Source organism: Canis lupus, chromosome 23, assembly GCF_003254725.2.
Source record: "Canis lupus dingo isolate Sandy chromosome 23, ASM325472v2, whole genome shotgun sequence".
Classification (NCBI taxonomy): Eukaryota; Metazoa; Chordata; class Mammalia; order Carnivora; family Canidae; genus Canis; species Canis lupus.
Genome location: NC_064265.1, coordinates 8369707 through 8397561, shown reverse-complemented (window position 1 = coordinate 8397561; position 27855 = coordinate 8369707). Strand labels below are relative to the sequence as shown.

The following is a 27855-nucleotide window of genomic DNA, read 5'->3' as shown; positions in this document are numbered from 1 at the left end:
TTCCCAAAGGTCTCCCCACTTCCTGGGAAGCCGCCATCAGCACTGCTCACTGGCCATCCTGCCAGGAGTCAGGGAAAGTGGGTCTCCACCCTCACAGTCTCTGCCTGCCAGATCCCAGTGAGCCTATAAAACATGCAGAGTTGTTTGAAGCAGCCCTGCGCCTGGCACTCTCGGCCACTCTCATCAGTCATAATAAATGCTGCCCATGATAACAATAATGGCCCACCAGTAGGGAGCATCTGCTTTGCATCCATTAGCTCTAACTCTTAGACACTTCCTATGGAGTCGTCATCATTCCCATTTTACATAGGAGGATACTCGAGGCTCAGGCCCAAGATCACACAGTGGCAGACTTAGCTTTGGAACCTGGGTCTCCTGCCATTCTCTACGTGTCTTAAGGCATCAAGCTTTAATCACATGGCCTTAGAAAGCTTGGGCTGATCCTTTGGAAGGAGGAATCTGGCACCAAAATTTATGCACTTGTAAAGCAGTGCTTCGAAAGCTTAGCAGTATATTAGCATCACCTAGGAAGTTAAACGACAACAAGTCAATCCCTGGACTGCACTCTAGTCCAATTTAACTAGAATCTCTGAGAGTAGAATCCAAGCATCAGTATTGTTAAAGCTCTCGGGGGAGGGGGGTGCGCCTAGGTGGCTTAGTCTGTTAAGCATCTGCCTTCTGCTCAGGTCATGATACTGGTGTCCTGGGATCAAGCACCAAGTTGGAAAACCAGTGCTGAAAAATAGTACTACTTAAACTTCTGATCTCCTGGGAACCTAATCAAAATGCAGGTTCTGCTCTAGCAGGTCACGGATCTTCAAGATTCTGCATTTCTGAAGAGCTTCCAGGTGATGCTGTTGATTCCTTATCATGTCCCCAAGAGGCATTGCATTCCCCAAGAGCTTCTGCTGTCTTTTTCTTCTGACTTCCAGTGCCAACTAATATCTGCTCTCTTGCTGTCAAAATAGACTTGCACTTGGGCAAAGACAGGATCTTTCCTGAGCTCCCTTCCCAGAAATGAGTTAGCACTCATGGGTCTGCTGAACAGGCCTTAAGAACACACCCACCCTGGCATGCTCAAACAGGTGATGGGGGGGAGACCAGAGGGTCTAGTCTCCCAGGCCCTACCCATAGGGGTTCTCAGGGAGACCCAGTGCAGGGAGTGTGGCTGGCAGGACACCAGATACTGCAGGAGCCTAAGGTCAAAGGCCCAAGTATTTGTATGTTTATTCAGCAAACATCAGTGGATTGCCTCCTGGCTGCACACAATTCTTGTACCAGTAGGCAGAAAAGGTCCCTCCTATGGAGCTTACAGTCTAGCCAAATCTGTAGCTACATACACAGTATGTCACATGGTGGTAAGTGAAGGAAAGACAAAGCAGAGAAGAGGGAGGAGGAGTTTGGTGGGAGGAAGTCCTGATTTTAAACATCAGGAAGCCTCATCCATTAGGTGGCTTTTAAGCCCCAACCTGAAGGGAGTGAGCCCTGTGGGTGGCGGAGGGCAGATGGCCCAAGGAAAGGCAGCAGCATATACAAAGGCCCTGAGGAACGAAAGTGAGGAGACAAACAAGCTGGAAGAGCAGGAGGAGATGCAGTCAGAGATGCAGTCAGAGGGATGGAAAATGTTATGGATACAGAACCCAGGGACAGGCCTGGGTGCTGAGGAAAGGTGCAGAAGAACCCAAGGATGCCTCCCCACTATGAGGGGAGCCCAGGCATCAGAGCTGAGACTGAGAGATTTCGGGGGCCCTCCCTTCCCTAAGATCCCAGCTGGTGTAAGATCAGTTCTCTGGCACAAGCCCTAAAGGGACCATTGAAGGCATGAGGGCTGGCTGGTGGGCAGTGCCTTGCGTGGCCATGCACAGGTACGTGCCCACCTGCCATCCTGGTGCCCCACTCCCTGGACCAGTACCGATCCCTGCCCCCCAGCCCACCACCACAGGGCCTTATCTGAGCAGAGGGGGAAGGGACCGGTCCAGGTATCTCTCCTTCTTTCCTTTCAGTACAGAGCTCTCACAGGGGTTGCCAAGGCTTGGGTGATCCCCTCCTGTTCGCTGACCTCAGCAAGCTACTCGGCCTCCCTGTCTCTGACCTCTCCTCCCTGGCCACTGCCACAGCCCTGGTACTGCCCCAGGAATGCTCTGGCCCTCTCACCTCAGCCCTCACCCACAGAAGACCTCCGTGACTCCTCCCCATCCTCACAATAACCCCGTCAGCTCCAAATGGCCTTGTATGCAGGCCCAGCATCCTGCCAGCCACGCCTTCCTAGGACATCCCCTCCTGCGGGAACCAAGTTCCCTGTCGAGGCAATTGGCACACCACGGAGCAGTTGGAAATGGTCACAGCTCTGTGGCCCACCACACGAAGGGCTCCTGGACCACGAGACTCTGCTGGCCGAGGCTGGGTGGCTCCCAACTCTGTGCCAACAAATGGAGGAAAACCGAGCCCCTGCCTACCTCAAGAATATTTCCAGGAGGCGGAGGGGGTTGCTTTAAATCTTAAAGGACAACACTGAGTTCATTTTCTGGTTCTCCAGCATACCAGCTATGTACGGTACTTCCATACAGGCAAAGTACTTAACATGTCAGTATCTCAGTTTCCTTACCTGTAAAATGGGAATGATGATACTTTCCTCATCAGGTTGTTAGATGGATTAAAAGGAACAACACATACAGAGCATTCTAGCCCAGGACTGGCACATTGTCATGCCCTCGAGAAGAGTTGGCTAGCTGTTATTACAGACAAGAGTTCAGTGTGTGGACAAGATGGAGCAGCAACAGCATGGGCAAAGGCCCTGAGACATGAAAGCCGAGTGTTTGCAGGAATACGTGTATTTGGCACATGTGGAATGAGAGTACTTCCTGTGGTGACACGGGCTGGAAGGTGTCAGGCTGGGTTGTGTCACCCTCACCTCAGCCTCCCCTGCCCCCCAGGTGCTTCCTGAGCTATAAGTCTCTGTGGGGCCTGAGAGGGATCTGGCTGTTTCTGGCAGGCTGGCAGATCGTGGGTAGTGAGCCAAAGAGGAAGCTGGGGCATCAGGCTGCAGGTATCCCCAAGGCCCTGGGCCATGGCCAAGCAAGCACTCCCTGGGAGCCAGGGTACAGTCAGAGCTTGCAGCCCAGGAGGGGGACCCTGTGGGAGCAAGAGTCAGAAAGCAGGGCACCCCTCCTGGCCCAAGGGTCTTTCCAGCCCAAATACTGGGAACCCTGATCTCTCTGTCCCTCACCAGGTCTTCACAGGGATCTTCACCGCAGAGATGACTTTCAAGATCATCGCTCTGGACCCCTACTACTACTTCCAGCAGGGCTGGAACATCTTTGACAGCATCATTGTCATCCTGAGCCTCATGGAGCTGGGCCTGTCCCGCATGGGCAACCTCTCAGTGCTGCGCTCCTTCCGCCTGGTACCCAACTGGGTCCACTATAGGGGGGCAGGGTGGGGGTATGGGGCACTAAGGCAACTCCCTCTGAGGTCACCGCTCAGTCACCCCTACTCTGATCCATCTTGACTTCGTCCAACAGCTATTTGCTGGGTACCTCAGTGCTGGTGATGCGGGGAGTACAGAGGGGGCAAGATGGGAGACATTCCTCTGGGGAAACTATTGGGATGGCCATCCTGATGACTTGCAAAGCCCTTTATGGTTCACCATGCCCCATTTAGTCCTCATAGGATCCCAGGAGAAGAGCTAGTATTTCTACATACCCATTTCACAGATGAGGAGACTAAGACTCAAGTGAAATAAATTTCCCAAAAGCCACATGGCAAATAACAGGTAGAGTCAGGTCTGCTGACAGCTCTCCTGGGGTTCTGCATGCTGGTTTCAAAGTCAGCATTTTGGAAACTCTAATGCACATACAAATCATCTGGGGATCTTGTTAAACTGCAGATGCTAATTTAGTAGGTCTCAGGTGATGCCAAAGCTTCTGGTCTGTGGACCACTCTTTGACTCCACACATGGGACTGAAGGTAGATCAGGGATGTCTTCCTGGAGGAAGTCTGGGCAATGTTGCTGGGTTCACTGGGGGCTTGGAAGGCAGGATGGTAGGGGCGGAGAAAGTCCAAGCTATGGGTTCTAATCCTGACTCCCCTGCCATGAACTAATGGACTTAAATAAGTTACTCCACCTTTAAGGGTTGGCTTCTTCATCTGTCAAAGGGTTGGCTTCATCTCAAGAGGTTACTGGGGCTCTGAATGAGGTAAGCCATCCTAAGCATGGGCTGGCACAGCAGGTATTCAAGAGATGCTAGGCACCTGCCCTCTTTGTCTGTGATAACTGAGAGGAGAGAAAGTTAGAGGCAGTTGGGCAAATCAGAGATGGTTTGACCTGATGAAGATGAGTCTGGAAAAGGAAGGACATCCCGTGCTGGAGAAATCTACTAAGGAGTTCTGGGAAGTGAGCCTGAGGCAGGTAGGAAGCTGGTGTGGGGCTGAAGAGCAAGGCTGAGTTGGGGAGATGAAACTGGAGCTGTTGTCCTGACTCCCAGAGCCGAGCCCAGCAAAGCTGCCTCAGGCTGTAGAGAGAAACAGCAGTGAGTGCTCTGGGAGAAACAGGTGTCTGTGGGCCCCCTGGGTGTTTAGGCAGGAGCTAGCAGTGTTAAGGGTGTCCATGGTAGCAGGAACTAGAGCCCCTCACAGTGACACCTCCCTCCCCAGCTGCGGGTCTTCAAGTTGGCCAAATCCTGGCCCACCCTGAACACGCTCATCAAGATCATCGGAAACTCAGTGGGGGCGCTGGGGAACCTGACGCTGGTGCTGGCCATCATCGTGTTCATCTTCGCTGTGGTGGGCATGCAGCTCTTTGGGAAGAACTACTCAGAACAGAGGCACCGCATCAGTGACTCGGGCCTGCTGCCCCGCTGGCACATGATGGACTTCTTCCATGCCTTTCTCATCATCTTTCGCATCCTCTGTGGGGAGTGGATCGAGACCATGTGGGACTGCATGGAGGTGTCTGGGCAGTCACTGTGCCTGCTCGTCTTCTTGCTTGTTATGGTCATTGGCAACCTTGTGGTAAGTTGGCCAGTGGCCTCACATACACCACACACACATTCACCCATCCAGTCATCCCCTCTGTCCATTCACTTAACTTCCTTCCATCCATCCACTCATTCACTCAGCCATCTATCAAACTATCCATCTATCGATCATTCTCTCATCATCTGTCCATTTACCCACCCACCCACCTATTCATTACCCATCTTTCCATCTATCTATTCATCCATTCATTCATCCACCCACCTAGGCACCCATTTACTCATCCATCTGCTCACCATTCCGTCTATTCACTTATTTTTCCATCTCTCTACTCATCCATACATCTCCCTATCCAGCCGTTGATCTACTTATCAGTCACCCACCCACTGACTTACCATCCATCTGTCCACCTCTTCATGAGTCTGTTTATTCAGTTACCAGTCCTCCTATCTATTCATTCACTCACTCACCCAGCCATCCGTCACCCCCACTTATTCATTCTCATACCCATCCATCCCTTCACTCACCTGTTTATCTGTCCATCTATTCATTCACTCACTCACCCATCCATCCATCAACTTCTCTTCATAAACACATACACACACCTATTCATCCATCCATTTGCCCAACTGTCTGTCCACCCATCCATTCACTCATCCACCCATGATCTATCCATTCATCCATCACCCATATTTTTACTCTCTTATCTATCCCTCCTCTCACTAATACACCCGCACATCCGTCTGTCAACCCACAATCTATTCACTCATTCACCAGTCCTCTCCATCTGCCCATTTATCCAACCAGCTCTCTACTTAGCCATGGATCCATCCATCCATTTGCATCCCTCCTCATTTGCTCATTCATTCAATCACCTACCTAGGTACCTGTTTATTCTTTATATACTCATTTTATATTCATTAACTTATTTACTCATCTGCCAGCTATTTTATTAGTCATTTACTGTCAATGATCTATCACATGGTTTTTCAATTCAGCTTAACAGGCATTTACTGAGCCCCTGTTGCATGCAATATACTGTGGCAGATGCTGCTGGGCATACAGAGGTGAACATGGCCCTCACATTGCTCACCAGTGGGAGAGTGGGGAGATGGGGAGTTCAAACAGGCCTGAGATAACTCTCAAGCTGGTTTGAATGATCAGAGGCATTAAGGAGGAGCCCGTGGGTGGAGTCCCCTTCAACAAGGGAAATCAAGGAAGGCTTCCTAGAGGAGGGTTTTGTGATGCTAGAGTGGGAAGGAACAACAGGAGCACCGCATAGGTGCAACAAGTGGTCCAGGTAAGGCAGGGCCCACAGAGGCTTGTATGTCACCCTGGCTCACTATGGTGGGAGTCCCGCTACCCTGTCATGAGCTACCCTTGCTTCCCTGGCCACCTGTGTCCTAGAACAGGTGCCTTTTGCCTTGTATCTTAATAATGTGAGGAATTCTGGAGTTGAGAGAGATCAAAAAGCCAAATGCCAGAGAAGGAACTATGGGAAGAGGCAAGGTTGCGGCAAATGGGTGGTTCAGGAAGGAGTCAGTGTCCACGTGGACAGGGAGCTACCTGCCTGAGCACACAGGTGGTCCACATGTGCTCAGACATCACACCTGCATAATCTGACTCTCGCTGCTGTGGGCACTGTAGACTCACATCAGCTCAGAGAGGGTTTGTGGGTGGCTTAAGTACTGTGGGCTGCAGGTTCCAGACAGAGCCCTTCTGCAAACCTGCCTGCTTCTCCTCCAGTGTGCCTTAACCATGCAAGGGTGGCCCCCGACCAAGTTGGGGTCAAGCCCCCTCCAGCCCCACTGGTGGAGCCCCGAGAGGGGATAGGGCATCGGTGCATGGTGCCAGTAGAACCCAGTTCTTGGGCTGCATCCCCCTGCAATCCTCCAACTGACCGCCCCTCAGGATGGAGCCTCCTCAGCCCTGGGCCAGCTCCGGGAGCCACCAGACTATGTATTCTAAAGAGGATGCGAGTGCACCAGGCTCTCAGCCCAGGGCCAGGCCCGCTGCCCTCATGCACACAGCCCTGCGATTTCCTAGCGGATCTGCTTGGGGATGAGAAGATTAGAGGCTGCTGGAGGAGGGAAGCTAACGCAGCCCACGCAGCCCCCTCCCTGGTCGCCTCAGGAATTGGGCCGCTGCCGGGCGTGGGTGGAAGCAAGATTGCCATTGAAATGGGAAGTCATGATCAGGCAGGGGCTGGGGAGCAGCAGCATGATTGACGGGGAAAGCACTGGAAGAAGCCAAACCTCAGAAGCAGCAACAAGGGAGGACCTGGCATTCTTGTGGGGGTGGTTGGGGCTGCCCAGACACCCACCTCCTCTAGCCTGGGCCCTAGATACCTGGAGGTGAGGCACGGGTGAGGGCAGAGGATTCAGGGTAGGCAGCTGGGAGTGGAGGCAGTCCAGGAACCGCGCCAGAGGTCAGTGTAGACAGCAGCCCTGAATCACATCAAGTGCCCTACCCCCCAGGGATGACATTAAAAAGGCTGCCGGGTGTCAAATGTGATCGTCTCCCCGTTTGGAATGCCAGCCCCTGCTTCTTTACCTGCCATTCTGTCCTTGTGAATGTGCATTGCTTCTTAAAGCAAAGGCGTGTTTCTGACTCTTGGCGCTCCAGCCTCGCCACTGCTTCCTTCAGAATTCTCGTCCCTAGGTCCTTGACAGGCATGAAGCGTGTCTTAGGGGCTTGTGACAAGCCGAAGAGGGGCCTAGAGAACCACACACCCACCTTCACATACCTCCCTGCCGTAAAGGTCCCCCATTCAAGGGAACCTTCTTTTGGGGGTGTCTGGGAGAAGACATAAAGCCCAAGGTGGGGAGGCGGTGTCTCTGGCCTGTCAGCCTCAGGAGCCAGTCTGACCCATGTGTGGGAACAAGCCCACCGTCACTTCCATTTGCCCTCCCTGAGGCTGGGAAATGAACACAAGGCCACCCTTCTGTCATTCAGCTGAAGGTCTCTTTATTCACAAAAGCTAAAGTTTTACACTGGCAGGATGGTTTAACAACACAGGGGTGGAGGCGTCCAGAACCATGCCAAGAGAGATGGGTTTTGCACACCTCACTTAAGGGAGTCTTCAGTCCTTAGCCCTGATAAGTCACCTGAGTGAAGTACTGTCCCTCTGGCACCCCACAACCTCAGCCCCTCCCCCAGCTCCAGCCGTAAGTGCCTCCACCCCATCCCCAGTGTCTGGTCCCGTACCTAGCACCCATCCAAGCACCCGTCACCACCTAGCCAGCCACCTCTCTGTGTCCTGACCTTGTAGTTACAGTCCCAGATGCCTGTGCCTTTCTTCTCCTGCCATTGCCCCTTCCCGGCTCTGTCCTCCATGTCCCTCACCTGGAAAGCATAGTCACACCTGGGAACACAGGTAGAGTGTACTCCACAGCAGGAGCCCTTGATGTCCAAGTACTGAGCCAGCTCAGAGACCCACCACTACCCCCTCCTTCACCAACAGATGTAAAGGCCCTTTCCCAGGAAAGCCCCCAGGAGCTCTGGATTGTTTCTGGGTGGGGTTCTGTTTTGTCCCTGGTGATCCCAGATTGGATCCCACTTCCTGGGGAGCAGCCCACTGTCCTCCACTACTCCTAAGGCAGCAAGAGCCCATCTGCAGGCTTCATCACTGGATGAACCCATGGTTCTCCCATGGACCCTGGGCCAAGACCCAAGGGATCTGGGGCCATGCGGCCAAATGCCCTCAACCCAAACTGTATCTGAGCACTTGGGTAAAGGGATGAGAATTTATTATCTTTTGTTTTATAGCCAAATGCACTAGATTCAAGAGAATTAAGATTTAGGACGAGGGCCCAGTGGTTTGACCCTAGAGCTGTTGGCCATCACCGATCCTTAAGGTCCCCGGGACTCAGTTGCCTGACAAGCCTGATCCATTGCCTCCACAGGTCTTGAACCTCTTCCTGGCTTTGCTGCTCAGCTCCTTCAGTGCAGACAACCTCACAGCCCCTGACGACGACGGGGAGATGAACAACCTCCAGCTGGCCCTGGCACGCATCCAGCGTGGCCTGCGCTTCCTCAAGCGGACCACCTGGGACTTCTGCTGTGGACTCCTACAGCGGCCTCCAAAGCCTACGGCCCTCGCTGCCCATGGCCAGCTGCCCGGCTGCATGGCCACATCCAGCTCCCCACCACCCCCGGAGTCACAGAAGGTGCCTCCTGCCCGTAAGGAGACACGATTTGAGGAAGACAAGCAGCCAGGCCAGGGCACCCCTGGGGATACAGAACCTGTGTGTGTGCCCATTGCCATGGCTGAGTCAGACACGGACGACCAAGAGGAGGATGAAGAGAATAGCCTGGGCACAGAGGAAGAGTCCAGCAAGCAGGTGAGTGCCCCCCAACGCATATATGCAGGGCCCGGGGCTGTGCTCTCCAGGGGTCCCAGCCCCTGCCAGACTGCTCCAGGAGTAGGGTGGAGGTAGAGGCAGCCTCACCGAGGGGTGCCAACCCTGTTTTCCCAACCTGACCCAGAGAGGACCTCGGAATGGACTATTGTCCATCATTGATCTGATGCCAGCCACGAGCAGCTAATTGTACAGAAAGGGGAACTAGGTGTGGCAAGAGAGAAACTTGCTAGAAGTGCCCTACACCCCTATGACAGAGCCAGCACTCCTGGTCCCCGCCCACCATTGTCCCCCTCCAGGACTAACAAGGTGGAATGTCTTGGTGAGGGAGGAGTGCAGTCTCCTGACCTCCTGACTGCCCTTTCCCCTCCTCCCAGGCCCAGGGCTAACTCTGAGATTTAAAAATAAGCATCCCTAAGATGGCAGGTGTCAGAGACAGCACTATCTTATCTCCCAACCTGTTATTTTTAACACTTAGGACCAGAGTCTGGACAAAAGAGACAGTGCCCCCCCCCACCCCCTCTGTTTTCCTGTGGCCCGAGCCAGGCTCAAATGGCTCCTCCTTAGGTCTTTAGGTCAAACAGTGAGTGGTTCTCTGTGTGGTTGGGCCCGTCCTGGCTACTTCCTCTGGGCCGTGTACTGGGCAGGTTTGCTGTGAAGAGCAACTGCCGCCCCCCGCGCCCCCGCCCGTGTGTGGAATTAGAACTGAGGTTCCAGGCTTGCTTCCACATCTCTGTGCCTCCTGGTGGTCCCAGAGGCCAGCTTCCACCCACCCCTTGAGTCAGGCTGTGGGACAGTGATGGTGTATGTTGGGGGAGGGGAGGACTGGCATTGCCATGACCACAGCTACCAATTATCTCTAGGATGCTCCCTTTTCATCCCCTTTCTTTCTCCTGAGCCTGTTGACTCTGGCTCCCTGGGGCGTGTGTGTGTGTGTGTGTGTGTGTGTGTGTGGGTGGGGAGGGGGGATACACGTGGCAAGCCATGGGAGCTCATGGGGATGTCGGTATGTCACTCCTGAGTGGAGTTGCCAGCATTTGGACAGTGGGCTTTGCAGCCCAGCTGCACCCTTCCAGGGAGTGGGAGGAGGGGGAGATTGAAGCCAGGTTGACCCGGAGCTGTCTGCCTGGATCTTCTGGAAGCCTCCCAGCTGCCCACTCCGGGCCCTTGAGGGAGAGATCTTCAGTGACATGAGGCCCCATGAAGAGGGCAGGAGACCATGTTCCAGTTGCATATGGGGGACCCTGGAAACACTCTGGCTGGGTCACTCATGGGCTGGGGTCTCTTCAGCAGGAATCCCAGCCTGTTTCCGGCAGCCCAGAGGCCGTCCCAGAGCGGGGGGCCTGGAGCCAGGTGTCAGAGACTGCCTCCTCCGAGGCCAGTGTGGCTCAGGCAGACTGGCGGCAGCAGCGGAAGGTGGAGCCCCCGGCCCCAGGGTGCAGTGAGGTAACCCACATCTTTGTTCCTGAAGCCGGCATGGCGCTGCCACTTGGACTGGAGCCAGGCCATGAGAGGTCCTGGCTTACACCTGCACCTGCTGGGGGAGCTGTAGCCACTGTCACACGCAGTGTGGGAGACCCATTGGCAGAGGGGAGCATGGGCAGCCCTGTCCTGGCAGGGGAGGGATGGGGTGGGGCCCAGAGCTTCTGGGAAATTCTGGAAGCAGCCAGCTCAGACACCTGACGCAGGACTAACCCTACACCTTCATGTGTTCACCCCACCTCACTCAGTCCCCGTGCTTTGGTCCTCTTTGGCAAATGTTTGTCCTGTGAATTACCCCATCCCAGGGGACTTTCGGGGGGTTGCTAAGAACAAGTTCCTGGCACACTGGCGACCAGCTGCTTCTCTCCTTGACTAAAGCAGAGGCTGCAAACAGAAGGCCTAGTGTAGAGTTTTGTTCTGGCCACAGAAGGGTTTTAATTTCAATTTACTACCAACATTTAAAACCCAGTAGCTTTTATATAAAAAGACGAAAACAAAAACCAAAAAACCAAAAAGCCAAAGTAAAAACAAATCTGCATTTCTGAAATGTAGAAAAAAGTGGAAAAAAATGAAAAAACATTGGAAGAAGAGCCACCCTGCTGGAGACAAGTGATAACCGCCTCCTTGACGGATGAGCTGGAGCTCTCTGGTTTGCCCCAGACCCCACTTGCCTAACTTCATTCCACTACCTACAAGCATTCCACCCCGTAAGCATTTGTGTCCACAACCCCTGAATAAAGGACTGTGGTGTGTTTACCAGGCCCCCACCCTGCACACCCATCCCCGCTCACACCAAGCACTGTGGAAGGTGAGGTCAAGTGTTCAGAGACAGTGTCCGTGGTCCTCGGTCCCGCGGTTGTGGCTCCCTCCAACGGAACGTTGCACGTGCTGCCTTGTCCCTTTCATGGAGGGGCTTATGGGAGGCTTTGGGATCATGATCAGCTTTGGAGCATGAGCGTCTGCTGGAGTCTTCATCCCAACGGGGCAGCTCACACCTCTCTGCTGGAGGGTCTGGCACACAAAGGCACATGGGAACAGGAAGATGCAGGAGGGGCACAGATCACAGAGAGAAGGGGCTTTCGTACTGGCATGATGAAACTTCTTCCTCTCCTCAAATCTGTTCGTGGTGGGACCCATCAAAGGGAGAGAGAGATGGGCTGAATATTCCTGAGAAAAAGACCCCTCCTCTCACCTGCAGCGGGATCCTGAGAACTTACCTCCCACCCGCTGCGCTGGGTACTTTATGCAGCTCCAGTGTCTGAAAAGCACAGAGACCTCCTCTGGCTCATCCCTTTTCCAGCTCAGCTGCCCAGTGAAGCTGTGGGCAGAAGGATGAAGGCTTCAAAGCCACAGGGACCCCGAAAGGTCTAAGGCTCTATCCTATACCCGGGAGCCCCCTCAACTCTCCCCACAGCGTCCAGCCCTTCCCCATCACAAACACCAAAACTAAAGGGGACTTTTAGATAACAGCAGAGTGAGTCATGGAAGGAAGGGAAAAGAAGACAGCTTCAGGAGCAGAGGCAGGCCCGGGGACTCAAACCAGCTCATCTCCAAGTGGAGCCTGAGACAGAGCGACACGGGCATCCCCACTTAGCTGGTGGCATGGACGGGATCCAAGACCACTGAAGCCTCCCCTTCCTTCTCAGAAGCCCCTGCCTTGCCCGTCTGCAGAGTGGGCTCCTAGAAACAGAGCCTAAGACAGGCTGCCTGTGCAAATGACTTACGGAGGGAGTGCCCTTGGAGAAGCTGATAGGGAGGTGGGAGATGCAGGATGAGGCCGACAAAGAAGCTTCGGAAGGCCAGGTACCGAATTCGGGTTTCAGCCTGGTCCAGTGGGGAGCCCTGGAGCATGAGCTCCACATGGCATTGCCCCACCCCGAGGCAAGAGGCTGGCCTTGTGTCTTCCCATGTCAGTGCAACACTGGGTGTCAGTCACCCCTGGCTTGGGTTGTAACCCCCAAGCCATTACCAGGGACAGCCACTCCCCGGCTATAGACTGTTCTGGAGAAGGGGCCAGCTCAGCAGCCTGCGTTCACAGTGCAATGGCATAACAGGAGGAACGGGACAAAGCACCCACAGTGAGCACTGCTGCACCCCCGCCGATGCTGTCACCCACACCTGACAGACATAGACACTCACAAGGGCATACCGTATGCACATGCCTCTCTAGAATCAGATTATGCAAGGTCAGGGTTCGAGAACCCTGTGTGGCCAGGCAGAGAAGTCTCCGATACCTTCTTGCTTTTACTGCAGACTCTGCCCATCACACCAGCATTCATGAGTTGGGTGAGAAGTGTAGGCTGGGTTGCTGGCCTGTGCTCTGCACGTCTGACCTCACACCTGTATGTGCCTGTGGTCCTGGTTGATTCTGTTCTGGGTGTGGCATGCCTGTCTCCTCCGTGTGCGCCAAGCTACCACCGTGAGTCCTTTCCAAGTGTGAGTCCATGTTGCTGCCCAAGTCTGTCTGTTCTCAGTTGGATGCATTCCCCATCCCCGCTGTACCCCATCCTAGACTCCAGCAGACCAGAACCACAGACTCAGGAGCCCCTGAGGTCCAGCCTCAGTTCAACCCCAGGGCAGGTTCCCACCCACCCACACTGGGCTCAGATTTCCAGGTTATGCAATGGAAAGTAGTCTGAGTACCTCCCCTCATGGAGCCCCTGACTGCCCCAGACTCTGGGCTGAAGGCTGCAAGCTTCCACATGGCCCTCACCCACCCCACCCCACGGCCCTGTCCACAGGCTCCCGAGGACAGTTACTCGGAGGGGAGCACAGCAGACATGACCAACACAGCAGACCTCCTGGAGCAGATCCCTGACCTGGGTGAGGATGTCAAGGATCCAGAGGACTGCTTCACTGAAGGTACACAGCCCCAGAGGGGCAGAAGACCCAGCAGCTCCTTGGGGCCCAAGGCCATATTGGACCCCACTCTGACCCCAATACTTGCATCCCTCCCCATTCCTTGTGACCCTGGGGCCCCTCCTTCCACCCAGGACCTAATGACAAGCCTGCCTGTGGAGTGCCAATCTGGGTGGCTGTGGGTCAGCTGTACTGAAGACCCATGACCCCACATTGGTAGAGTGATGCCCCCCTCAGCAGCAGGGACTTCATCCTCTTCATCTGTGCCCCTGGCACAGAGCCTAGCCTTTTCTGTAAATGCTCATGGGTGTGACATGTGACCATGTTGGTCATCAGTATCTGTAGCTTTTATGAATCGGTGGTATATTCAGAAGGCAGCTGGGGGTAAAATGAGAGTTTGCCCTCCACATGGCTACCAGTGAGGGGGTTGCCATTCTCAAGGCTTAAAAACTGCAAACATGGAGAAGACCCAGAAACAGAGTACCCCAGGGGTTCTAGAATATTCCCCCAGGGGGAGAGTTTCCCAGATGAGCAGAGGAGAAACTGGAGCCCATCCCAGCCCCAGCCTTCCCTCTGCTCAGATCTCCCAGGCCCTTTGCCCTGGGTGCCTAGTCCGTCTGGCTTTTCCATGGAGTTCCTGCTGGGCGTGGGTCCCTGAGGACAGCACCATGGTGTTCCCCACTGTCCCACCACGCCTGCCCACCATGTCACCCTGTTCATAACTGCTTTCTCAGTCACCCCTTCCACCATCCAACATTTTGCGATCAGATGTAGTCATATGCAGGCCCTGACCTGGGCCTGACCCCACCTCCCTTCCCCGACAGGCTGTGTCCGGCGCTGTCCTTGCTGCGCCGTGGATACCACACAGGCCCCAGGGAAGGTCTGGTGGCGACTGCGCAAGACCTGCTACCGCATCGTGGAGCACAGCTGGTTTGAGACGTTCATCATCTTCATGATCCTGCTCAGCAGTGGAGCACTGGTATCCTCCTGGGGATGCAGGGAGAGGGATGGAGAAGGGGGGAGGGCAGGGAACGGAAGTCTCCAGCTGGAGAGCCAGGCCAGAAACTGGGGCAGAGCCTCTGCTGAAGATGTGCTTCCCCTGGCCCCCAGAACAGGAGTCAGCTCACAAAATGACAACACCACACACATACAGAGGTCATCGGGCAGGCCCCTGTGTTCCACCAAAGGGGAATGATTTCACATTCACAGTGTACAGCTGGCATAGGTCGCAAGTCACCAGCCTTCTGCCCCCATGCTCTGGTGACACACCCACCTGTACATAGCTCCATTAGGCCATTTCAATGCAGTTACCAATGCTGGCTGAGATTGCACTGGTAGCTCCACTTTTTCTGGTGTTCCAGGGCTAGAGGCCATGCTATGTAGTTCACACATTGTCACATTTGATCCCAACAATGGCCCTTTGTGGAAACATGAGGTAACCTGCCTAAGGTCCCACCACTCACAAGCAGCAGATGTGGCATTTAAACCCAGGCATCAGGTCCTTTGTCTTGACCTTCCATTTGGTCAATAGATCTTTCCTCAGTTCGCCTTGTATCTAGTCCTGTGAGCCATGAGGAGCAACAGGAGGAGGAGACCCCAGCCTCAGCCTCAGCAACTCAGAGTCTAGTTGAAATCAGATTCCATAGTTTTGAGATAGAGATCAGGTCAGGAGAGAAAACTGAATAGGAGTGGAGCAAATGACCAGCAGGTCAGGGGAACCAAAGCAATCGGGAAGACTCCCTGGAGATAGCAGGTGAAGCTAAACTATGGAAGACAAAGAGGTTTCCTGAGACCAGGAGGAACAGGGAGGCCCTCCAGGAATGCCCCATGTGGCTCCCAAGCACCCTCTTCTGATCTCTCAAGAGTCCTCTTAGGAAGAGATGGGACAGCCCTGGAGAGGGTTCTAGAAGATGCTGGTGAACAGGGAGATGGGTAGCCAAGAAGCCAGGAGAGATCACAATTTTCCTGACCTGGGGAAGCAAGCACTTAACATTGTTGAGGAGGTGAGAACCCCATGTTTGAACAACTACCAGGGAATCCTTTGAACTATGGAGCAAGAGAGAAGGGCACTTTGACCCAAGGCTATGTGCTGCCTCCTGGGGGGCAGGCCATGGGGAGGCACCATGATTGTCACTCCTAGATCTCTGGGCCTCCCACCCCATCCTGTACTGCCCTCCTCTGTTCCAGAGTGGGCCTGGAGCCATGACTTGCAGGCTGCATGCTGTTTTACCATTGGCAGCAAGAGCCAAATCTCTGTAGGCTTCAGAGAAGGATGATTTGACAATATGTTAACGAGTTTTGTTTTTAAACAGCCACAAACAAGGGCAGCCAGAGCCATGTAGTCTGGGCTGTGGAGGAAAAACTCAGCCTGGCATAAGTGAGGAGGAGTTTTGGCAAGCAAATGGTGAATCTAATCAGGGTAGACAGCCAAGCACGGTTTTAAAAAAAACCACGTCGATGATATATTGAGAAAAAGAAGTCTGAATGTGTTATTTAAAGTTATAAACTTGTTTAACAGAAAGCAAACTATATATCCCTTCCAAATTGTTGAAGGGGATTTTCTTTTAAAGAAAACAGAGCTCTTACAGCAAAAGAGAAGAGAAAAAAGAAGGAACAAGGAAACATTAAACCAGGAAACAGAAAATAATATGGCAGAGGCAAAAGCTAACATGTGTTTTAATAATAATGGTAACTGGATAAAATTCATATTTTCAAAGGAAAGGACTCTGGATGGATTTTTTTTTAAACTTCACCTTTGTGCTCTTAAATGACAAACCAAGACAGTGTCCCTCAGAAATATTAAAAGTAAAATGATAAGATATATCAGGCAAGTGCAAACAATGACAACAAAAATCAGTGTTCTTTTTTTTTAAGATTTTATTTATTTATTCATGAGAGACAGAGAGAGAGAGAGGCAGAGACACAGGCAAAGGGAGAAGTAGGCTCCATGCAGGGAGCCTGATGTGGGACTCGATCCCGGGACTCCAGGATAATGACCTGGGCTGAAGGCGGGTGCTAAACCACTGAGCCACCCAGGGATCCCCAAAATCAAAGTGTTTTTGTTTGTTAACATTAAACAAGGTTGAATTCAGCATAAGAAGCTCAAGATAAAATAAGGTGGGTCTAAGCCATAATAAAAATAAAACTATTATATTTTTGCTTGGGATTGCATAGCACTTATATCAAACAAAAACCAAAAGAAAACAAGAAAAAAAGTGGCAACAGTGCAATAGTACAGGGAGATTTTACCACGCTTCTATTAGTTCTTGACAAAGCACATAGATAAAGACAACAAAAGGGCAGCTGGGTGGCTCAGTCGGTTAAGGGTCTGCCTTCTGCTCCAGTCATGATCCCAGGGCCCTAGGATCAAGTCCCACATCTAGCTCCCTGCTCTGAGGGGGAGTCTGCTTCCCCCTCTCCCTCTGGCTGCCACTCCCCCTGCTTGTGCTCTCTCTCTCTCTCTGTCAAATAAATAAATAAATAAAATCTTTTAAAAAAAAGACAATGAGAGATCTAAAAGTATGTATATAGTTAACAAATTTGATCTAGCCTAATAATAATGAAAGCAGTAACATTTAAAATAGCACCCACCATGTGCCAGACCCTGTTGTAACCATTTTACAAAGATTAATTCATTTGAGTCTCACAATAACTATTGTGTTGAGTTGTACTGAGTACTTAATTAAGTACTATTATTAAGTGTATTTTATAGATAAGGAACTGTTAGATATAACAAAAATAGAAAGATTAAAAAACAATCCTTAGAAGTGTAAAAGTAATTCTTAAACTCTGGATCAAACAAAATAGTTTGGTGGTAGGTTCATGGGTGTTCATTATATTAAAAAGTAAGCAAATAAATAAAATCCAAAGGCTACTCATGGACCAAAGATGATCGTGTGTTGTAAATCAAAGATTATGATTCAACCAATTCTATCCACCTGAGATCTAGAAAAATAAGAAAAGAAAATTAGAGGTAGAGAAAAAAAACTGGCTGGAGGGATTAAAAAAAAAACTAGAAAATAATAATATCGAGAGTACTGCTTATAGGATGCAGCCACAGCTGAAATAAGAGGAAAATACATAGGGGTGCCTGGGTGGCTCAGTCAGTTAAGCTTTTCACTCTTGATCTCTGCCCAACTCTTGATTTCAGGGTCATGAATTCAAGCCCCGCATTAGGACCCACACTGGACATGGAGCCTACTTAAAAAAAAAAAAAATCATAGACTTAAACACTTTTATTATTAACTAAAAAGAATGTAAATTAATTAGTTAACTCAAGAAATTATAAATATAACAACAAAATAATCTTAAAGACAAGGAAAAAATAAAATTTAAAAACAGATCAATCAATTAGAAAATAAATAATAAAACTGATATGAAATTCCAAAGCTGATTCCTTGAAAAATTAACAGTAAAATAGATAAATCAGTAGCTAATTAGATTAGCTAATCTCTCACATCTCCAAGGGTGGGTTCTTTTGCATTCTCAAACAAGAAAATAATTGCAATCCTGTTTAAATGTTCTAATGTATGAAGAAAGATGGAAAGTCTACACATCCTTTTTATGCAAGCTAAATAATGCTGATTTTTAAAACCTCAAGTATATCAACAGGAAAACCATAGATCAGTTTTAATACTCCATTCTTGGGATGCCTGGGTGGCTCAGTGGTTGAGTGTCTGCCTTTGGCTCCGGGCATGATCCCAGGGTCCTGGGATCGAGTCCGTCATCAGGCTCCCTGAGGGGAGCTTGCTTCTCCCTCTGCCTATGTTCTGCCTCTCTCTGTGTGACTCTCATGAATAAATAAATAAAACATTTAATACTCCATTCTTATTAATAGTGTCACAAAAATCCTGAAATACGTGCAAATATGAACAAGCAATATATTTTAAAAATTGAATAAGTCATAACCAGGTCTGTTCTAAAATGGTAGAATGATGCCATACTAGGAAATCTATTTATATGACTAGAACAGCGATGAAAAACCATATAGTTATCTCAATGAATGCCTGATTTCTAAAACTCTAGTAAGAATAGAAATAAAATACATTTCCTTAATTTGGTGAAAAATATATTCTCAAATTAATTTCTATTATCATCATTAGTAGTAAAACACTTGAAACATTTATATAAAAGTCAGGAGTAAGAAAAGGATAATTTCACTACTTTTTAGCTGTTGTTCCATTATTGAATAATAATCTTTAAGTACTGGCCAGTGCAATTAATCAAGAAAAGTGAAGATACAAAATAAAAACTGGAAAATAGAAGAACTGAAGTTAATAGAGTGAAGTATAAAATCAGTTAAAATAATAGAAATAAAGAGAACTATAGCATTAATGGTAGATAATAATTGCTACAAAAATTTTTAAACCTATTAAAAATATTATGTAGCCAGTTATAAAATAAATACCGAAAGAATTGTTGCTGTGGTTGTTTTATACCAACAGAAACCATTTAGTCATAAGTAACGTTTCTGGAATTGTCCTTATTTGCCAGACATTGTAAGCATAAAATAACTGGAAATAAAAGGTACATGAAGAAAACTCTAAAACTTTGCTAGGCAGTATAAAAGAAGACCAATCAAAAAATATACTATAAGTATACTCTGGTCTTGGGTAGGAAGACTCCAGATTAGATCCTAATGCAGTTAATAAATTCAACATAATAACAATAGATTTGCAACATTTTTAAAGGGAATTTGACAAAAATTACTAAATTTTATTTTGAAAATTACTAAAAATGGCCAGGAAAATTCGTATGATACTAATTCAGGAATAGACAGCAAGAAGTAAAAGCACACAGAGAGGTTCAGTAGATTTAAACAAGTATAGAAATGTAGTTTATGTGATAAAATTGACTTCTAATCTATGGATTTGAAGTGGGTTCTTTAATAAAGTAACAGTGACAAGCACTCTGAAAAACATATTAAAATAGATATTTGCTCTTTACCAACATATATTGGATTTTTAAAATTGTAATGTAAAATATGAAGCCAGAAAGTTCAAAAGAAAGTAAAAGAAGAGAAGAAGTGTCATATTTTCCACCAGCCTTAGACTAGGTAGGGGCTTTCTTAATGTGACACTGAAGGTTCTACTAAATGAAAATGATAATAAATGATATAATTACATTAAATGATATAATAATAAATGAAAATAAAGTGTGGAACTAAAGTATGGTAAACAAAATTAAAAATTATTTTTATAGGTTGAATTTATTTAATTTTTTTCTTTTCCAAGCTTTTATTTAAATTCCAGTTATTTAACATACAGTGTAATATTAGTTTCAGGAGTAGAATTTAGTGATTCATCACTTACATAGAACACCCAGTGGTCAACACAAGTGCCCTTATTAATATCCATCACCTATTTGGCCCATCCCCACACCCACCTCCCTTCAGCAACCTTCAGTTCTTTATAGTTAAGAATCTTTTCTGGTTCGCCTCTCTTTTTTTTCTCTACATGTTCATCTGTTTTGTTTCTTAAATTCCACAAGTAAGTGAAATCATATAGTATTTGTCTTCATTTGACTGACTGATCTCACTTAGCATAATACCCTTGAGCTCTATCCACATCATTGCAAATGGCAAGGTTTCATTCTTTTTGATGGCTGGGTAGTATTCCATTATATATACATACCACATCTTCTTTATCCACTCATCTGTCCATGAGAACAGTAAACAAGATTTACAAGGCACACAACTAGGGTGGAGTATGTAAAACAAAGAGTTCATGTCGCTGAATAGATCAGGCACTCAACTAAAAAAAAAAATTAGACTAAGAATATGAACAGACAATTTGCAAAAGGAACATTGCAAATATCCAAAGAAATGATGTCAGCATTACTAGTAATAAAATAAGTTAAAATGTAACACAATACAACTTTCATTCTTAGTCTAGGAAAAGTGATGGAGGAGAGACCCCACCACCATCGGGGGAGTGGTGAGGAAAGAGCCAACTTCATGCACTATGGTGGAAGTGTCTGTGGATGTCCCCTGCTGGAGATCCTGTACCCAGTCTGTACCCAAAGTGCACCTTTGACCTGGCACCCCAATTCTAGAAATTTATCCTGAACAGATAATCAGACACATTGTTCACTGCAGTGTTGTTTCTACCAGTGATAAATTGAAAACAACTGAAATGTTCGTTAATAGGTGCTTTGGCTAAATACACAAGAGTATATGCAAATAATAAAATATCGTGCAGCCTTTTAAAAGAACATTACTGTGTGCATTCACATTGTAGAGTAGATAAACACTCACAAAAGATTGTTTAGTGGAAAAGAAATTTAAAAGCAAATTATTTAGTATACCTTAGAGAATTGTGTACTCATACACACACAGAAACAGTGTCAAAAAGAATCTCCACTTAAATGTTGGCAGTGGTTACTATAATGTCATGAAATCGGAGGTGTGTTCTGTTCTTTTTTATCATTTCTTTATTATTTAATTTTTTGTAGGAAGCACACATTTTTATAATCAGAAAAAAAAAAACACCTACTTTTTGTCTTGAACAACTCCAAGAGTCCATTTTAGGACCTGAATCATCCTGCCATGCTGTCTACACTGACTGGATTAGCCATATGTATGCCTAGGCAGTGCACACCAAGGCTGACAGTACTGGCCACTGGGGTCCCCATGGCTCACATGGGCCCTACGGGCTGCCAGGGAGGCCCATAGTGACAGGCAGAGGCGACTCCCTGGGGCCCCCAGTGACGTGTTCAGTTGCCTAGATGGGGAGCCTCCGAGCACACGGTGGGCGGGGAGAGGTGGCTTGAGAGATTCGGGTACAGATCAGGACAGGAGCTACAAGAGGGCACTGGGGAGCCTGCAGAGTTCCTCCATTGGCTCAGGAATTCAGGTTGAGGCAGATACGAGGAGGTGGAGAAAGGCACCTTCTAGCATTTTAAGAACTGGGACAACTGGATTCTGAGGGTTGCAGGAGCTTTGGGATCCCCAGGAGATCTAGTCGTGCCTTTGCCAAACTTCTTATTGACAAACTGCTATCACCAGCATTTATTGAAAATTTTGCTTTAGATCAATTCTCACTGGTTTGTGTGTGTTTACATAAACTTATTGTAAAAAGGAGACCTTTAATGATTGTTCTTGGTGGACACCAGTTTTGTTTCCTATGAGAAGTAGGGAACTGCATAAAGTAAAGAGAGTAAAAGCACAGTGGAATGAAAACAGCCAAAGGAGGGGTTCTATGGGGTTTTCAGCAGAAGGTCCCGAGCTGAGCCTGCACACACTCTCCTTGTTAACACAGATCAGCAAGTTTTAGCTCAGAACTGAGCCTCACTCTTCCTCGTGAAGGAAGAAGTGTTCTCACTACACATTGTGTGTTGTCCACACACCGCGATCCTTTCTTGAGCCACCCGTGGAACACAAGGCTCCTAGGGGAGCATGATGTTCTAGTCCTCTGTGATTTCCGAGGCGCCCCTCCGCCACATGCCTCCCCTGCTCCTGCCCTCCTGGGCAGCGGCTGCTGTTAGAAATGAAGTTTCTCGAGGGGTGGAGTTGGCAGTGGTCGGGACATCCTGTCCCCCTTGTCCGGCCTGATCTGTAGGCCTTCGAGGACATCTACCTAGAGGAGCGGAAGACCATCAAGGTTCTGCTCGAGTATGCCGACAAGATGTTCACCTACATCTTCGTGCTGGAGATGCTGCTCAAGTGGGTGGCCTACGGCTTTAAGAAGTACTTCACCAATGCCTGGTGCTGGCTGGACTTCCTCATCGTGGATGTGAGTGGGCCCAGAGGGAAGAGGCCAGGGGAGATCGGTTGCCCGTGTGGGGAGGAGCTGAGGCAGAGGGCCAGAAGGACAGAATGACAAGGCAGGTGAGAGCCAGCAGGCTGATGTGAAGGCACTCAGCAAAGCCACAGAGCAGATGGAAGGAGGCCACAGTCTCGGGTCACAGGAGAGACCCAGGCCACCCATAAGGTTCCCAGTCTGGGAGGGATAAGAACCTGGGTCTGAGGACACCTGGGTGGCTCAGTGGTTGAGCATCTGCCTTTGGCTCAGGTCATGAACCTGGGGTCCTGGGATCAAGTCGCACATCAGGTTCCCCTGCTTCTCTCTCTGCCTAGGTCTCTGCCTCTCTCTGTCTCTCATGAATAAAATCTAAAAAAAAGAAAGAAAGAAAGAAAGAAAGGGAACCTGCGTCTGGCCATCAGAACCCCAATTTTGAGAGACAGAGGAGCAAGGGAGACCTAAGCTTCTGCGGAGACTCGATCCACTACAGAGGAGAGTGAGGAACAGTCCAGGCAGCAGTGTGAGCCAGGGCAGGAGCGGGCCACCCCCACCATCCCCTCAGGATGGCCAGAAGTCAGGGAGCAGGCGAGACTGTATCACAGCACTCGGCACACGTGTTGTGAATTATCTGTCAGGTCCACTAGGTAGGAGGCCAGTTAAGAGCCTCCGCGTCCACACATGGTGGAGGCTGTCTACACCGGGGAGACATGAGCCCAAGGCCAGAGGGGACAGGGTTGGTGAGGGATTCTGGGAAGGCAATGGGGGGACCCTCCAGGCTCAGGTAGAAGGTACCCCTGGGGAGGATGAGAGAGGGGTAGGCACCTGTGAGAAGGCAGCAAGCCATGAACACTGGTTGCTGCTGTGGACACTGGGGCAGCTGGCACAGCTTCCCTGCCTGCCCAAGGAAGGCCTAGGGCAGGACGTGGCATGTTCTCTGAGTACCCAGTTGGCAGATAGAGGGGAAGCCCTCTGCCCCACAGCTCCCGGGGCCCCAGGACCCTGCTGGGTGCCAAGCAGGGTGAGTGCAGTTGAGTGGGAGAAGAACCAGAGAGGAAAATGAGACCAGAGTGCAGAGCAGCCTTGGATCTGCACTCACTGAGGGCAGGGGGAACAGGCAAAGACGAAGAACTCAGGTGGGGGCTCACCATCTGGTTGTGGTGGGTCCTGCAGAACAGAATGTGAGTCAGCATCTGCAAACTGGGAAGAGCTTTCAGAGGGACCCCATGGCTTCTGGGCTTGGCCTCAGGCTCCACCAACCAGCAGGGGTTGTCCTTCCTGTGGTTGTGCAAGAGGCTCAGGCCTCTGTTCAGGCCTCTGTTTGGTCCCCACACCCCACTCAGAGGCCAGGGAGGGGCTCAGCCTGAGTGGGAGGCCAGTCCACCAGTGGCCATGGCAGGAGAAGCTCCTTGGGCTGGGGCATGCATGGAGACACAGATCCGGGTCCTTGGGCCTCTGGTCCAGGCCTCTTTCTGTCACCCCCAGTGACGGAGAGAATGCTGATGTTGGGGTGAGGGGTACTAGGGTGGCAGAGAGGGAGGGAGGGAGGGAGGTCTACCTGCTTTACAGCCTGGAGTCCTCAGAGCCTCCCTGAGAGGAAGGAGAGGACCCGGGAGACCTCCTGCCCCGTGGCTGTGGGAGGGCCCTGAGGTCCCTCACCCAGCGATTCCTGCAGCTTCTTGGGAAGTTGAGCTTGCTGAGTGACTCCCCTCAGGGAAGGCAGAGAGATTTGCAAACACTCCTGGGCCACCAACCTGCCACCTTGAGGAACTCAGGGCTGAGGCCGGGCAGTGCTTCCTGTTCCGCTTCCTGTTCCATCCCAGAACTGGAAAGCTAGCCCATGGAGAAGGAAACCGGGCTCCCAGCAGACAGGGGCCGTGCCCAAGGTCAGGGGGAAGGAAGTGGATGCTGGAATCCAGCTTTCCTGATGCTGGCCGTGCTGTCCCCCTTCACTTCATGGTAAGGGTGGTCTTTGGGCCTCAAGGTCTGGAGAAGGGTATTTCCAGGATGAATTCCTTCATTTATTTTTCCAGTACATACTATACTATTGTAGATGCTGGGGATCTCAGAGAACAAAAGAGACTAAAACTCCTGCCCTCATGGAGGAAGGCAACTGCAAGCAATAAACGTACTCAATAAGCCAGCATTGTACGCTGTTAGAAGGCGAGGTGTGCCAGGGAGGATAGGAAGCAGAGAACGAAAGGGAATTAGGAGGGCCAGGACTCCGGCAAGGGGAAGGTATAGATTACAGCTTTAACTAGGCTGGCCAGGAGGGATCCACTGAGATGACATTGCAGCAAATATGAAGGAAGTTGGGGTCAGCCAGGCATACATCCGCAGAACCTTCCACACAGAGGTTGGAAGAGCAGTGCAAAGGTCCTGTGGTGGGAACATGCCTGGCATACTTGAGGAACTGCAAGGAAAACAGAGTGGCTGGAACAGTGATTGGGGAAGGTAGGTGCAGGAGATGAGGCCAGGCTTCAAAGGGCAGAGGGGGCACAGCCTTTGAAAACCACAGGCTTTTATTTAGAATGAAGTGGGAAGGCATTGTGACACCCCGAGCAGAAGAGTGACATGAAGTGACTCCTGCTACTGGAGGAGCACAGGGGTTGGGGGGTGGGGCACACATGGAGGCAGGCCGAAGAGTCAGGAGGCTGTGGCCACAGTCCAGGGGAGAGTACACAGTGGCCTGGCCAGGATGGTGACAGTGGAAGTGGTGAGAAATATTTGGACTTCTGATGTATTTTGAAGGCCGAGCCAACAGGAAATCCTGCTGGGTTGGATGTAGGGTATGAGGGTTGGATGTAGGGTATGAGAGATGGAGAGGAGTCAGGGATGACGCCAAGGCTTGTGGCCTGAGCAGCTGGAAGGATGGAGCTGCCACCAACCGAGATGGAAGGGCTCTGAGTGGGGCAGCTGCGTGAGCCGTGACAGCACAGAGCACAGGGGTGAACTGCTGGGACCTAAGTGGGCAGACTGGCCAGACCAGCCGCTGGGCCATAGAATTTGCTTGCGGTTCCCCTCTCTGAAGGCGTCCGATGAGCGAAGTCTGGCTTTGGGGAAGAGCCCCAGGATCGTCTCCCTGCTCATGGTCAACCCAGGATAGCCCTTCCCCAAAAAAGACTGGGGAGTGAAGGGGCAGGCCCAAGAATTTGGCTGGAAGGAAGTCCTGTCGGGACAAAAGCCCAGGCTTTATGTGCCTGCTCCTCCACACCAGTGGCTGGCTTAGGAACTCGGCTTTCTATCCGCAGAGTAGGGATGATGCATCCCAGGTCCTTGGGTTAGTGACTGCACACGGCAGGCTCTCTGCAAAGATCTGAAAGCTAGGACACACTTGTGTCCCTGCCCACCCCCAGCCGCTTGGGCCTCAGGAAGGCCAGCCCAGTGCATGGTGGCCATGCAGAGGATGTAGCCGGAAATAACAAAGACAGGACAGTGCGGGGAAGCCTGCTGGCTCTCTCACACCAGCCCAGCTTTAGGCGGGCCAGGAGCCCTGCCACCTGTCTCTAGAGCTGTCCCCACGGCGCTCACTCCCGCCTTGCCTCCCACAGGTCTCACTGATCAGCCTCGTAGCCAACACCCTGGGCTTTGCCGAGATGGGCCCCATCAAATCCCTGCGGACACTGCGTGCGCTCCGACCCCTGCGAGCCCTGTCACGATTTGAGGGCATGAGGGTAAGGGGAGTGACTGCCTGCCTGCCAGGGCAATGGGAGGTGACTCCCTTGGGATGACCCCCAGGTCCACTTGCTGACCGAGTGGCCCAGCCTCGACCTGGGACTGTGGCCCCCAGCCTGGCAGGAGCTCGGTGCAAAATCTCCAGGAGAGGTTCATCTGGGCTCCCCAGCCCAGGGCAGCAGGGGGTGAAGAGCTGTGAGAGCCCTCCCTCTAGGCCTGTCGGCCTCGGGGGCCGGGGAGCCCCTCTGCTTGTGCCGCGGGGTGGGAGGCCATCTGTGTGTGTGCTCTGCGTCCTGCGTGCCCTGCCTCCTGGCAGCCACAGGCCATTTCCTCGGTCTGCGATGGGCAGTAGGGCTGTGCCAGGGAAGGTGAAGCTAAGAGGGAGCAGCTGTATACTCACCATCACGTAGCTGTTGGCATTTGCTTAGCAAACGCTTTTGCACTGATTTCTAACTGCAGAGCCCTGTGCATTTTTCAAGTCATCGAATTTTACCAAGGAATATGTGCATATGAGGCAACTTTAAAACCCCACCAAGAAAAATCTTACCCGTAACGAATAGCAAGAAAACCAACACATAGATACATTTGTGTGCACATGTGTTTTGTGTTTTGTGCTTTTTTACAAAACACGCATAGTGCTGCTGTGGCTTCAGCAGCCACATCTGTGTAACTCTCGCTGACCCGGCAGGCACTGTCACACGGCCCCCACTTTGTGGATGGTTTTAAACTTTGCCCACACCCCCAAAAGAGAAACAAGTCACTTATTCCTGGTGGGAAGGCATTCACAAGTGAATCATCCTACCTAAGTCAAACATCGCTCAGGAGCAAGGACATTTGATTCCACAGGGACGTGGGGGAGATGTGAGTTGCCAGGAATGCCTCTGCTGTGGCTGTCGGCCATGGAGCCAGCCAAGGGCAGACCTGGGAGTTGGGTTTCCCAGCCTGTTCAGCATGCCTGCTGGAGACCAGGGACACCCTCTCACCTGTACATGCCAGCATTACCCTTCCCAGCACCGTGATCACCACATGGCCCCACACCAGCCTCACTGCAATCTGGGCAGCAAACACCTTCGTGACTCCCGGGGGGCTTGGCCCCAGGTCCCTCAGTGGAGTAGAGCACACCGTACACTTTTGCTAAGGAAGCCTCTCCTGGGTGCCGTGAGTCTCCGTGAAGAGAACAATGCCAGGGCTCCACGGGGTCAGAGAGCCGCTTCGGGAAGGGCAGAGCATGGGGAGCTCCACGCCACACCCCCTGCCCTCCCGGCCCGGCTCTCACCGCAGCACTGGAGGGCTGCCAGAGCACCTGCCAGACACGCCACGGGGAGGTCCCCTGGGCAGACTTCAGGGAGAACACCCATCCTTCCTAGTAGCAGCAACCCCAAAATAAACCAGAAACTTAGCTCAGAGAATGCGTCTCCAGAGGCCCTTTCCCATCGGACTGCTGGCAGATACTTAACTAGAGAGACCCTGTTGAAAATTAAGTTTGAAGGTCGTGAACTCAGGATAGGACCAGAAGGGAAAAGCAGAAGTTCTGGACTTGGTCAGACATTAGTGTGCAAAACAAACAAAAAGGTGTGTATGTTCTCTCCCCCAGGCTCCCCATCATCTCTCCCTTTATTCCCCATCAGGGCTTCCAGCCAGGGCTAGCCCTTCCTTGGGGACAGGAACTCTTCTACCCCCCATTCCCATAGGGGCCTGTAGGAAAAGAGATCAGTGGGGAAAGAGGCACGGGTAGGTGGGTCTTGACAAGGGCCCATGCTCTGGGC

At 50.8% G+C, this 27855-nt stretch overlaps 1 protein-coding gene across 7 annotated transcripts in view; it reads left to right on the top strand.

Annotated features, from left to right (window-relative positions):
• Positions 1–27855, top strand: part of SCN5A (sodium voltage-gated channel alpha subunit 5) — a 96035-nt gene that overhangs the window by 55171 nt on the left and 13009 nt on the right. For 3 of the 7 annotated variants that reach the window (XM_035704848.2, XM_049099803.1, XM_049099802.1), the window contains exons 15-22: positions 3230–3403; positions 4654–5010; positions 8880–9317; positions 10626–10781; positions 13559–13679; positions 14501–14655; positions 22235–22408; positions 25966–26088. In XM_035704848.2, the coding sequence (XP_035560741.1) occupies positions 3230–3403; positions 4654–5010; positions 8880–9317; positions 10626–10781; positions 13559–13679; positions 14501–14655; positions 22235–22408; positions 25966–26088 (1698 nt within the window). The remainder of the gene's footprint in view (positions 1–3229; positions 3404–4653; positions 5011–8879; positions 9318–10625; positions 10782–13558; positions 13680–14500; positions 14656–22234; positions 22409–25965; positions 26089–27855) is intronic. The other 4 variants (XM_049099804.1, XM_049099805.1, XM_049099806.1 and 1 more) reach the window with 2 other exon arrangements.